General features: G+C 49.7%; 4 protein-coding genes across 4 annotated transcripts; 1 reads left to right on the top strand and 3 right to left on the bottom strand.

Annotated features, from left to right (window-relative positions):
• Positions 1–1,640: 1,640 nt before the first annotated feature.
• FOXG_16005 (uncharacterized protein) lies at positions 1,641–2,914 on the bottom strand (the record flags this gene model as incomplete). The annotated part of the gene is made up of 3 exons (XM_018396090.1): positions 1,641–2,137; positions 2,346–2,706; positions 2,801–2,914. 3 exons carry the CDS (start codon positions 2,912–2,914, stop codon positions 1,641–1,643), a joined length of 972 nt encoding a protein of 323 aa, XP_018256360.1.
• A 2,883-nt stretch (positions 2,915–5,797) lies between these two features.
• FOXG_16006 (oxidoreductase) lies at positions 5,798–6,794 on the top strand (the record flags this gene model as incomplete). The annotated part of the gene is made up of 2 exons (XM_018396091.1): positions 5,798–6,291; positions 6,353–6,794. The coding sequence occupies 2 exons, from the start codon at positions 5,798–5,800 to the stop codon at positions 6,792–6,794; spliced, it is 936 nt and encodes a 311-aa protein (XP_018256361.1).
• Positions 6,795–9,612: 2,818 nt separating this feature from the next.
• FOXG_16007 (NADH dehydrogenase) lies at positions 9,613–11,346 on the bottom strand (the record flags this gene model as incomplete). The annotated part of the gene is made up of 1 exon (XM_018396092.1): positions 9,613–11,346. The coding sequence occupies one exon, from the start codon at positions 11,344–11,346 to the stop codon at positions 9,613–9,615; it is 1,734 nt and encodes a 577-aa protein (XP_018256362.1).
• A 295-nt stretch (positions 11,347–11,641) lies between these two features.
• Positions 11,642–12,691, bottom strand: FOXG_16008 (uncharacterized protein; the record flags this gene model as incomplete). Its single annotated transcript, XM_018396093.1, has 4 exons — positions 11,642–11,911; positions 11,952–12,092; positions 12,231–12,315; positions 12,387–12,691. 4 exons carry the CDS (start codon positions 12,689–12,691, stop codon positions 11,642–11,644), a joined length of 801 nt encoding a protein of 266 aa, XP_018256363.1.
• Positions 12,692–12,870: the final 179 nt, after the last annotated feature.

Consider the following 12,870-nt stretch of genomic DNA (forward strand, 5'->3'; position numbering starts at 1 on the left):
TTTTGAATAGCAGTCTGTCGCTGGGCGTTCGTTCCGGCGGTGTTGTGTCAAACTCCGTTCGGATCGCCCGATGGTCCGATCCATGCTCTGTTGGATGTATCCCACAGCTCGTTATCTCGTCTGCCAGCTCCGTTGATGCCAGCACCAAGTCAATCGTGCTCGCTATACCCCCTGGGCCTTCCCACGTCTTCGTGCCCTGGGGCAGCAGGCTGTGAAGGCCATGTTCTCCCATAAGCTCTATGATCGGTCCAGCTTCGCCTTGCCTCCTTCCCGTTACCTCATCACCTCCCCATAGTGTGTCGTGACGATTGAAATCCCCTACCAAGATCACGTCAGTTCTTGTGCCGGACCCATTGCGGAACTCCACAATCGCCGTGTGCAGCTGTCCCATCGCCGCTTCGAGAGCCTGCTCGTTCCTCCCCTCTACATATACCGACACAACCAGCACGTCACGCTCAGGGAACCTGACCATCGCTTCTGCCTCCAAGTCCCTCCGTATCCAGAGCATGCTGCGGATCAGCCATCGCGACACACGCGGCTCACGCGTCTTGGTGGGAATCATCTTCGTCCAGTTGCTGTGGTGATTAGGCACCGTCATCACCTGTCCCTCGATTGTGCATGCCCATGGCTCTGCCACCGCCAGCGCTACATAGTCCTCAAGTTCTTTGTCATTCACCATGCTCAGATGCACCTTATCGTTCTTCCGCACGTTCAGTTGGTACACTTGTAGCCTAGTGCTCATCTCCTCGCATTTGACGCAATCGACATGCCCGACGGAATGATTCGTGCCGGCCTCCGCATGACACGCACATTAGCTCTGCTGCCTCGCATTGCCGATGGCAGTGTCCTCGTTCTGCGCATCTACCGCATCTATGCGTTTCTTTGCAGACGAATGCCTTGTGGCCTAGCCCCCTGTAGTTGTAGCATTGCACCACACCGGCTCTAGGCTCGAACACGCTGGTCCTCGCCGATTCTCCTCCAAGGTGAAAGTACTTGTCCTCCAAAAGCCTCCTTGCATCGCTCTCCGTCACATAAACCACCATCGACCCGTAGGCCTTTCCGTTCCCTTTATCGCCAAGCCAGTTTATCTTAGCTATCGTCACTTCATTTTCTTGGCCAAGTGCCTCGGTCACTCCGGGCAGAAGGTTGCCGTTCGAATCAAGAACGGCCGACCGATTGGCCCCGTTGATCTTGACCGGGTACAGCCGCTCTCTGAGAATCTTTGCCCCCTGGCATGTCTGCTCCCAGTGCCGCTTCTCGGACCATGTGTAGTTCTGCTTCGTCTCTACAGATTACCTTGATGACGTTAGCGTTCCTAGCCCCTCTCACCACCGCTGCGCATCTCCATCTCTCGTCCTTCTTTCTTGTCCTCGCAGCGGCTTCGATAGCCTGTCGGACCTCTCCGATCTGGCCTTGTTACTGTCATCGTCGCCCACTCCAGAGATGTCTATCGTGCAGAACAGGTCCTCTCCAGGGGATGAGATGAAAGCGGCGGCGTAGTTGATGACACCGCCTCGGGGCCTCTAACACCGCCATTCTGCTCCTTCGTTGGCGACATACGGGCTACGTCTGCAAATGACTGCCTGGGGTTCGTCCGGGCGGAACCGGCTACGGCGTGCTGCGCCATGATGTCTAATTTCTCATGGATGCGTTTGATCTCTTCGGCGGCCTGCACTTTGCAGGGGCTCGATATCGCGTGGGGCGTGCTGCTGCATTCGTTTGAGCTGGTCAATCTGTTCTTGGATCAGCTTTCGTTCCTGTGCGGCTTGCGCCTGAATGCCTTGAATATCCTGTTGCAGCTGCCTAATCGCTTTCTCCTGGTCTTCGATCATTTGCTTGAGCGCCTGCTGCTCCTTTTTCCAATCGTTCCACAGAGTCTCGTGAGAAGTTGTGATTTCCTTCACGGTTTCCTGCTGCACCTTCGCCATCTGTTTCATTGTTTCGTCGCGTACTTCGCGGATCAGGGCTTGCATTACTATCCCAATATTACCGGAAAAGTTCTCCATTCCTTTCGCTGTTAGCTTTCGCGGCCGGTCTGATTTGCGCGTGCTGGAATCCCGAGGGCAGGCGTCCTCAGAGGTCACGACGATGCTGTCCGCAACCGCGTCCATCGCGCCCCGCTTGGCTTTCCAAACGGCTACCTCGACAACGTTAACAAAGATTGTAAAGATTCATTATATGACCCGTGTGTGTACGGACCCGTGTCCCTATGTGGCCCCGCCTGTACTACGTAGATGACTAAGTCAGCATTGGGCTCGATACGCCATCTGAGTCTTATGCCACCCAAAGGGATATATCTATACTAGATCCTTGACTTGCTGAATGGTGTTTCCCCTTCGCTGTACTCTCAACCCGCACTTCAATCTCACAATGCTGATAGGCCTCTAAGGGAATCCCATGCTCCTGGCTGAGCTCAATTTGACTATCAGCGAAGATAAGGCTTGGCCTGTTATTGTTGCCGTGAATGGTTGTAATAGTACTGGGAGGAACGTTACCAAAGAGGTGTGACTCCCTAGGTCCCAGCTGTGGGTTAGAATCGCTTGCGCTCGAGGTGTTGATATGCATGATGCGACGGAAAAGGGGCCAGGTCAAGGGCAGGTTTGCGACAATGAGGGAGGTTGAGGACTCGCGGATATACCAAAAGGTCCAGTTAGGCCCGTAGGGGTCTGTGAAAGAGTAGTATTTATTTAGAAGCGCGGAGACCATCTAAAGTTATATGGTTCAGTGTTAGCAACATCATAGAGGCGGTATTCCCCTGCGTCGGTCGATTGCGACGATGCGTTGAAAGATGGACACATACCGTGAAGATGCCAACTGCATAAATGCAGCATAACGTAACTTTTATCCTAGTGGTAGTGTTGGACCAGAGGAAAAGCGGTATAGGAAGGAGAATGATCATGATGTCTGAGGACATGTTGAGGGTTGCATTGGTAATAAGATGGTTCCTTGCTGTCGTGCATTGTTCTAGATAATTAACAAGACGCGGAAGATATAAGCCATTGGGGTAATACCATGCTCGGTGGGGACGGTCCAGTACTCGGAGAAAGGCCGACACCATACCGCAAGATAGAGGGTCATCATAACCACAAACCCGACAAGGACGTACACTGCAACCGTTTTTACTACGCGATTGTAGCTTAAATTTGTCCTGAGACTTATCAGAAGATGATCGATTACATGGATAGATAGATGCATGGCAACTTACGTCAGTCGATTATATATCAGGAGCAAGCAGCACTTGACCAGCCAGATGACAGTGCATTGAAGCGTCTCTGCAACCACAGTAAGCTGGGATCCGAATCGGCGTCTGTTGATCTCGTCTGGTGTGAGAGTGATTCGTTGAGTCGGATCGATCAGATTAGTGCCTGTTTGGAAGCTGACGTTTACGCAGGCTATCAAAACCGCATCGCAAACCTAGACGGCAAATCCAGATGTTAGAAGGGGCAAGAGAAAAAGAAACCCTTTCTTTGACTACACAAACAGAACTGACCATAGCGAGAATCATCAGGTAATCTTCTATCTGGTACTTCTTGACGGATCCCACCACCATCCGACGAGACAGCCTGGAAATGCAATGTCAACCAGCGTTTTAGATTCTTGTCCAGGAGACTGACAATCGGACAATGACGACGAGCCAGGTGATGGCGTACCAAATCCACGATTCAATCACAAGGGGGATCATGTCTACCGGAGCGGGAACATGATCTCGATGAGCCCTCCCACACGAGCCCCGACTTGGCTTGCCGAAACAGAACGTGATTAAATGCCGAGATGAGGAAGAAAATAATAGAGAAATGGTAAAGGGTAGAGCTGAAGGAGGGGAGTGCGGGGATAATCTCCTTTGATGATGAAGGTTCGTTCCAGCTAACTTTACGTATTCGGCTGAAAGTGGCGAGAAGTCGCAAGCTATTGCAATAACAGACTCGGTGGTCATTGCAGTAAAAGTGGCCAACGACAATGCATGGATGACACGCCACATGGCACAGGCTAAACTAGTAACCTTAATAACGTTCAATTTGAAGTAACACCATCCTACTTTTCTATCCCCTTTGACTGTCGTAAGCCTCCACTTCCGTACCTAGCAGCGGGGCTAGCCAATCAAAATGCGTTAAATCAGAGATACATTTATTCCCACCTAACTTTGGTTGTGCCAAAGGTCCCAGCAAATTGCCAAGTCTACATAAAGCTACATTACATTCTTGACACCTATATCGTGACTGCGGCGCCCTTCGACTGTTACCGCTAATCGCAGATAATGCTGCCCTTGATCTTCGAGACCGACGCTGACCTAGCCGGAGGCCTTGACAGGCAAGGCATTCAGATTTTCCTTTGCGAACGCGAGTGTGCTGTAATGTAGGCGTAAATTCGTTTCCAGTCCGAAATCTCTTTCTTGATTGCGTCTTCGGTGCATACGCTTCCATAAGATCATTCACAAGCAGTTGCCGCCAACTGCCTTGGGAAGATCAATCGTCATATCTTCGCAAAGGTACTTCATGAATACGCCATTTTTACACGGGCAATTTCCAGGAGAAAGTCCCAAGCCAGGTGTCGCAGGGTAGGCATTAGTAATCTAGCTATGCTTTAAGTAACTCTGCGGGGATGGAATACCCTGCACAAGAGATAACTTAAGACATCAATCAACACATTTGCTGCTGCTCATCATATTCACTCTAACCCTTTAAGCACGCTCAGTGCGACACCTCCGCATTTTGGAGTGAGGCCATGCAGATCCACCCTTCGAGAAAGGTAAAGAAGGGGTTTTCATATGTTGGCTCATACGATTATGCGTTCATAATGCTACTCGGGAGATAAGGCCAACGGAGAAGATGCTTCATGTATGGGACACTCATATGTGCCCTTATTCGGCATCTTCCGCTGTGGCGATGAGTGCGGAAATCCTCTGCCGTGTCTTGTTGCAAAACCCATTCGGTGTGTACTAAATCATCCAGGACAATCACATGCCTGCGCAAATTATAAACCGCCCACCAATCCCCCACCTTCGCAGCCTCATTGTTGTCTAAGCGCTTCGAGACAAAGATATGGGGTGATAACTAACTGCCGGACTCTGAAACTATCGGCAGATTGGTTAACGATGATCGCATAAGTTTCCTCCTCAAACAGAGGGATGCTGATCTCCCCCAGTTTCGAGGATGAGCGTTTGAATATCCCGCTCCCAATCGGCAAAGTCTATTTTCTGCTTATATGGTCATTCTATCCATCAAATGCGGAAAAGCCGGATCCGATGCGGTCACTTGCAAGGATTCAAACTAGTTATAGCCACGCCATTATGCTATCTCTTTAGCCCTGATTTTCGCCCGACCATTACCATACCAGATAGGCACGCTATCGCCGCTTAATAAATCTTGCAGCAGATACTATCATAACACTGAGGCAAATTACTTCGTGGAGGAGTCTTTCGACGACCATTAATGGGATAAGCTAGGTCTCTGTTGATGCTGCGCTGCTTGCTTGATGCTTAGCAATGACATCCCATTATGCGAATCTGATGTCAATGAACGAGGAGTATGCCTATGTCATAGGCTAAGCTGCCCTTGCAGCAAATCAGGTAGACATTAAAAGAAAGCGGGTTCTATGTGCTTGTGACGCATGAATGACTACCGTTTTGATGCGGGGAAAACGACCATCAAGTTCTTGTATGAAGGACAGACAGGTTTTCCCAAGATTTATAAGAAGCCATATTTCGCGGAATAGAAGGCAACTCAAGCGCCGTGCCATCTTCCAACCAAGACAATATTTGGGAGGATAAACGCCGAGAAATAGCACTGCAAACGCAACCATGGACTCTGCCAAAGAGACTGCCAAAGACACCCTCCACAAAGTCATCCATCCTAGTATGGACCCAAGCAAGGACACCCAACAGCCGGCCAACACCGGCCTCGAGCGAGACCTGGAGCCGAAGCCGCAGAAGGTTCATCTACCATCCGAAGGCGAAGACATTGTGTACACGCCATCGGGTAAGCTCGCGGGGAAGAAGGCTCTTATCACCGGAGGAGACTCCGGCATCGGCCGTGCCGTAGCCATCCTGTTCGCTATGGAAGGCGCCACCGTGGCCATTGTCTACCTCCCGCCCGAGGAAGAGGACGCACAGCACACCAAGACCCAGGTAGAGAAGAACGGCGGGCAGGTCATCCTCATCCCCAGCGACCTGTCCCTGTCGATTAACTGCAAGGATGTCGCAAAGCGGGCTGTAGAAGCGCTCGGCGGGATCGATATCTTGGTTAACAACGCTGCTACTAGGCAGGAGCAAGGAGATATTTGTGACATTTCCGAGTGAGTATCTATCAACCAGTCATTCAGAGGGGCATGTTTATAACAAACATTGTGACAACAGGGAGCAGTGGGCGTCCACTTTCCGCGTCAATTTGGACTCGTACTTCCATCTTACCAAGTACGTGCTGCCACATTTGTCTAAGGGCGGCGTGATCATCAATAGTGCGTCCGTGGACTCCTATATCGGCGTCCCCAGCCGACTCGACTATGCGACGAGCAAGGGCGCCGTGGTTGCCTTCACTCGTGCACTCTCCAACCAGCTGGTTAAGAAAGGTATTCGCGTTAACGCAGTTGCTGCCGGGCCGGTGTGGACGCCACTTGTGGCCACAGGCGTGAGCGAGCAGAGTCAACAGGGTCACGGGTTGGGGAATTGGACGCCGATGGATAGAGTGGGACAGCCGAGTGAAATTGCGACAAGTTATGTATTCCTCGCATCCAAGGAGAGTGTATTTATGAGTGGGCAGACCCTGCATCCCAATGGGGGCATCGTTGTCAATGGTTAATCTATATAGTACTGGACGGATAGGAATATGAATTCTCCAGCTTCTAGGAATCACAGAGGTTACCCGTTACGAAAAGTTATGAGCCATTAGAACATCCACTCACGTTACCTGGTGTTTTGTATATCTCGACTCACCGTTGGCATTCAGCGCTGACAAGTACATGGTCTGCCTCAGGTTTTCATTTGCCTGTTGTCAAGATGCTTCTCCAAAAACTCAAGCCAAGGCCGATAAATCAATGGGCTACCATCTAAATGTAGCCCTACAAACAGCGCCGCAAGATTGCTCGGCAAGTGAGAGACGAGACTCCAAAGGCAAATCATCCGATAGAGAGCATTCTGTGACACCGTTAGAATGTGACAGGGGCCCTTGCTAACAGAGGCACCCCGATCGATCATGAAAGCCGACTCCTATTCTAGATCCTGGCGACCGGAGCCGGAACTTGCCCCGTTGGATGGCAAAGCAACGAAAAAGATTACCTATCACAATATTACTGTCACTGTGACATTAATGGCGTCAAGAGGCAGTCATGTTTCGGTGGCCTGTGGTAGCATTCTCCCTCCTATGTACTCCGTACAACAATGGTGTCACATACCACCACTCGGTTCGTGCGACTGGATGTAAAACATGGCCCGTACTTGACTCCAGTCCTGACAGCATAGCTTAAATAACTGTGTCCGAACACGTGACTGTTTGATTTCTTTTCATCAATTCATTGGCTGACTGGTACTATTAATGATCCCTGTGGAGCCAGTTGTCTGACAGATGACGACTGCGGGGGAAAAATGTGACGACACACAAGAGTAATGCCAACGTTGACTACACACATATACTAACGCCGTTTACTGTCAAATCATGAATTATTGAAATAGGAAGACATTGTATTCCCAACTATTGCATCATTTTGCCGTAATAGGCTTTGTTAAATGCCATGAATGGGTTCGAGGCCCGAGGGGCGATGGCTATAAAAGATATTCCCTTTTGGCTGCAGTGATCACAAGCGATAGTACCAAGGAGTTCCGACTATTAAATCAAGCAAACAACGGCAATTTAAAATATTACGGCTAAATATAAAACTGGCCAGTCAGTTCGCTATAAGCCAGTTGGCGGTAAGAGACGCTCCTTGCACTATTGTATTTAGCTTAGAACTGATTAATTAAGGTCCTGACTCGCAAACCTCTGAGACTGTTGGTGTTATTACTGACGTGTTGACGGAGCCTGGCATTCAAGCCGATCGAAATGTCCAAGCCAGCCCTGATTCTCCTCGGTACGAGGTAATAGAAGCAAACAATAACCAATGACGTTAGATAGGCAACACTGACGCGCAAGTTTAGATTCAGAATTCGAACACTGGCAAGGTAACTACAGTGTACGAGGCCAACATTCTCGGTCTATCCGAGTAAAGGCATTAAGAAGTTGGAGGAAGTAAGTAGATAACCGGCATCTCTAGGGGATAGGAATGTAGGAATACAAGAATGTAGTTCTAGCCTTCAATGAACTCTGTGGAAGTCCCCTGGATGCCCCCCAACGCGGTGTCCGGCCGAGAATGATTGTGGACCAACCATGACTCCATATCTACCCTCGAATATGGGATTTAAGGTGGCTGCAGTAGTTATCTGAATTGAGGTATTTTCTTGAGAATGGCAATTTGGTTTTCGCTGTGATGCATCTATACGCGTCCATTAGAGGACCGATCTTCAATCTCCTTGCCTTCCAAGTGTGCCGATAGATCCAGAGTGTGTTGAGAGCACCAGACCGTACCATATTTGATGTCCATTGTGACGTCAAATTGGTACGGAAAATCATTTCACTCGGCAGCACATCATCCGGGAAAATCTATCTAGATCATGAAACAGCTCATCAACTCCCTGGGGCTACTTCTCGGATGCCCTCGCGACTTTCTATCAAGGTACATAATCAACTTTTTCGTTATCAACAGCAGTGCATCAATGTTTGTTTTCCACTAATCTAAATACAGATTTATAGAGGTTTTAGGATTAACGTTATATCTGCACAAAAGGAACAAGAAGGCATAATGAGTAGTTTCCAACTCCAACCTAACTGATTGAATTCTTTTTGTTGAGAAATGATTGAATTTGGTGATTTGTTTATTCTGAAAGTGAGGCAATGGATGGTGGGTGATGGCCAAAGGTAGGGTTGCCTTGTTATTTTATGCTCAGAAATAGCTATGCTCAAAGAGTTAATAAAAGTCTACTTTACTTTACACTCTCGAGATTTCCCTTTTTTATTTCTCGTTTTACCTTGACATTTACTCGGATGTGCCTCAATTGCGAGCAACAACTTCATTAGCAAATACTGATCCTTCATTGGCCTGCGGGTTTTGCTCGCGAGTCTCCGAAAATAAAGATCCAGGCCTCCGATTTTGGAGGCAGTGTCCTCTGAAAATGGCTACCCTCGACCAGAAGACAAGAATATGACGGGCAATGAGGCCAATGATGGCACCTATGAGGTAGCCGGCAGGCCGATAACTCATAACATGACCTATGTGGTTCGACTCGCGAATATTCCTCGTGGTATTCTCCCATAAAAGGGTAAAAGTATGAGACTGAAGACGAACGGTGTACTGCATTAGAAGACATACATATTGTACAGCTCATCTTCCAACACAACGGCCTAGCCACTTCCGAGGATGGTTGCAGAAACAAGTACGTGGCACGCCAAATCTTACGTAGATTGGTTAAACAAGGTTAGCTCCCTACTTTTTTATTCGCCGAGGGCAACTGGTCTGCCCAGTCGTCCAAGATTCGAGCTCCCACACTCTCCCCAGCCCCTTCCTGTTCTGAATCTTTACGCGAAACCCTCAGAATCTCGAAATATCGCGGCCAAAAAGCCAAGTCATAATCCAGTGAACCAGAACCATGATCTTATTTCTTATGCTCATGCTTCGGGTAATATAAGCGCCCCTCCAGAGGACCCAGGCGAGCCTACCCGTCAGGCCTTCGGACGAACTTTGGGCTATGGCACGCCAGCTGCCAATGTAGGCGATTGTGCCGAGATTGAGGAAAACGAAGGGCTTTGATTTGTTACCAACGGCTTCGCAGGAGCCATACTTATTCAGGGCCTTAGCCAGGTATTTGGCCTGCTGTGAGGCGACCTGTGCGGTGGCGGGGAGCGCCTCGCGCTCCATGACGGCGCAGTCGCCTATGGCGTAGACTTCGGGGAGGATGTCGTTGGGGGCACTGTGGCCGCTCTTGGAGTCGATGGCTTGGGCAGACCCAGTGGCGACGCGGACACGGAGGTGATCATCGACGACAAGACCGCCGCTCTTCTCGGCCTTGACAATGTGCCAGGTCTGCTGCTTACACAGCTGCTGTTCCTCTGGGGTGACGGGGGCGCGGATATCCTGTTCGACAAGCCTGGCAACTAGGGGATTCTGCATCAGACCCGTACTCCAAACAACAATCCCGGCGCCAACCTCATCGTCGTACTCTTGGATCTTGATCTTGAGGCCACCCTTGCCATCCTCATCCGGACGGATTCTCTGGAGGTGATGCTGAGTCTTTATATGGATGCCCTGGCGGCGGAAGGTGTCGATGGTGTAGGAGGATAGCTTCTTGTCGAACATGGGCAGAATCTTGGGTGCAATGTCGTAGACGGTGATGCGAACAAATGGCATGAGGTCAGGGTAGATGCGAGCGAGGTCATCGTGGATGAGGTCGTGAAGCTCAGCGGCAAACTCTATGCCCGTGGGACCGCCGCCGACGACGGCAAAATGGAGCAGCTTGCGGCACTGCTCGTCGGTCGTGGAAGGGAGTTCCGCGCGCTCAAAGCACTGTAGGATGCGAAGGCGGATGGAGCGGGCGTCGCCGACGTCGCGGAGGAAGTTTGCATGCTCACGAACACCGGGAATGCCAAAGGTCTGGGAGTAGGCCCCGACGGCGAAGATGAGTTTGTCATAGGGGACCGTGATCATCTCACCCTTACCCTTGGTGAGAGTCTCCTTGACGGAGCCGGAGGAAGGGGTTTGAATAACGGACACGGCTGAGGAGCCACTGTCTCTGCCATCATTGTGCGGCGATGATTGAGTGGCGGGTGGAAGTGTGCGAGAGTTGATCTCGTCAGCATCTGGGTTCGTCTCGACACGGATGGTCCTGCTGGTAAAGTCGACATCATCGGCCCAGCCTTGGTGGAAGCGATCCGGCTGCAGGCGGCGAAGGGGCTCGAGGATGGAGCGGAATTCGAGAGTGCCGACTGAAGTGGATGCCAGTAGCGGAGTGAAAACAAAGTAGGAGCGCGGCGAGATGATGATGCGCTCGTACTTGGCGGGGTCAAGATTGCGGACCAGCGCGTAGCCAGCCCAGCCGGACCCCAGGACGACGACCCTCTCACGCTTTTTGCGCCCTTCTGTGTATGTTGTTGCCTTTATTTCGGAGTTGTCGGTCGTTCCTTGAGTGTGCTGTGGGGTATTTGCGGGCCTAGCGGCCATTGATAGAGAGGTAGAAGAGGCAACAGCAACGTCTCGGCAAATGAGAAATCGAGAACGAGGGCGGCCCAAGCTCTGCCAGAAGCTCCTGATCAACCTCGAAGACGCCATATCATCTGTGGATCTGATCAACTGAACTGTAATATTTGATGTTCGTTGAAGGTGATTAAGAGAAGAAAAATGGAGGGAGTCGAGAAAGCCTGGAAGACTTTCGACAGTATGAACCTACACTGACGTCATATGGACCAAACCCGGGCCTGAACCTACGCACTCCTATATTATGTCTTGGAATTTACTTACAAGCTAATTAATTAATCAGTATTAGTAACGGCCTTATCAGTCAGTACAGCTTGTTGAGAAGGCTGGTCGCGTTGGGCTAGACTACTCCTTTAACAGCTTCCAGACCTTATGCAATCGGCCTCAAGAGCTTGAACGCCTTCTCTATGGCTGGCACATTGTACGACTGAAGGTAGAGCGGGAATCGGGGATTGACGTAACTGTCCTTCTGGCAAGGTGGTGACCTGAGACTAATGCCAGTCCATCCAGGCATGTCGTTATAGTCTCTGGCGATGGGCTTAATAGAGGGAGGTCTAATATCGCGGAAGAGGTTCGTGATGGCGGGATCGATGGTCCTGACTCCTTTTTGGATGATATAGAAGAGAATGATGGGCTTAGTCTGTTAGAAACGGTTATGTTTATTCGTTCTGGATACTCACGTTATTGGGATTAGCATTAGCGTTTTTGAGCCAGTATGGCCAATTAATCACACCGACAGGCTGCTTCTGAAAAAGATGCTTGTTAGCAGCTTGATAAACCTCCCCGGCTTGCTCACCACTGAAGATAAAGGCCTTAATTGCCTAGTTGCAGTGCTTAATGTTGTAGATCTTGGCAGTAACTAAAATTGCAATGCTAAAGTTGTAACTAGCTCCCTTTATGGCCTAGAAGAGGTTAAACTTCTAGTCGACTATCTTGAAAGACCTATTGGTGAGGATGACGTTTATGGTGAGAATCTGATCCGCAATGATTCTATAGTGACCCTGGAGCCAACCACAGCTACCTCCGAGAGTAGGTCCCATGTAGCTAATGCATTTATAGGTTCTGGTCACTGCAGCTGTAAGCACCACGTATTTAACCGATTGAAGCTGACGTACCTGTCTGCTTTAGCAGCGTAGAAGGTATCGGTAACCTTCTTGGATACCGTTCTGCCACTAAATTTGACCGTCTTTCTATTGGGGAAGATCTTCATGTCGTTGAGCTGATTGAGGTAAATCTCGATACTGTGGTCTATTTGACTGAGGGTGGTCATTGCTCTGTGGACGGTGTTGAACACGAGGAAGGGCACGGCTTTCTTATTGGCGAACTTGACCTGAGAGGATACATCAACACCTGCGCTGCAGCCTAAACAAGGTCTGACACTCACTATCTCGGCAAACAGTGAAGGAAATAGTGTGGCCATAACTAAGTCGATGACGATATCATATTTAATATCGTATTGCTTGCACGGTACTTTTATAACGTGCAGTGCAAGTAATATCAGAAGCCGTATAATACAGTGCATAGTCGTTTAAATATTGTGCAAGTACTATACAATATAAGCAATATAAGGTTTTTTTTTATATATAAAGTATTATAAAG

Source organism: Fusarium oxysporum, genomic scaffold, assembly GCF_000149955.1.
Source record: "Fusarium oxysporum f. sp. lycopersici 4287 supercont2.30 genomic scaffold, whole genome shotgun sequence".
Lineage (NCBI taxonomy): Eukaryota > Fungi > Ascomycota > Sordariomycetes > Hypocreales > Nectriaceae > Fusarium > Fusarium oxysporum.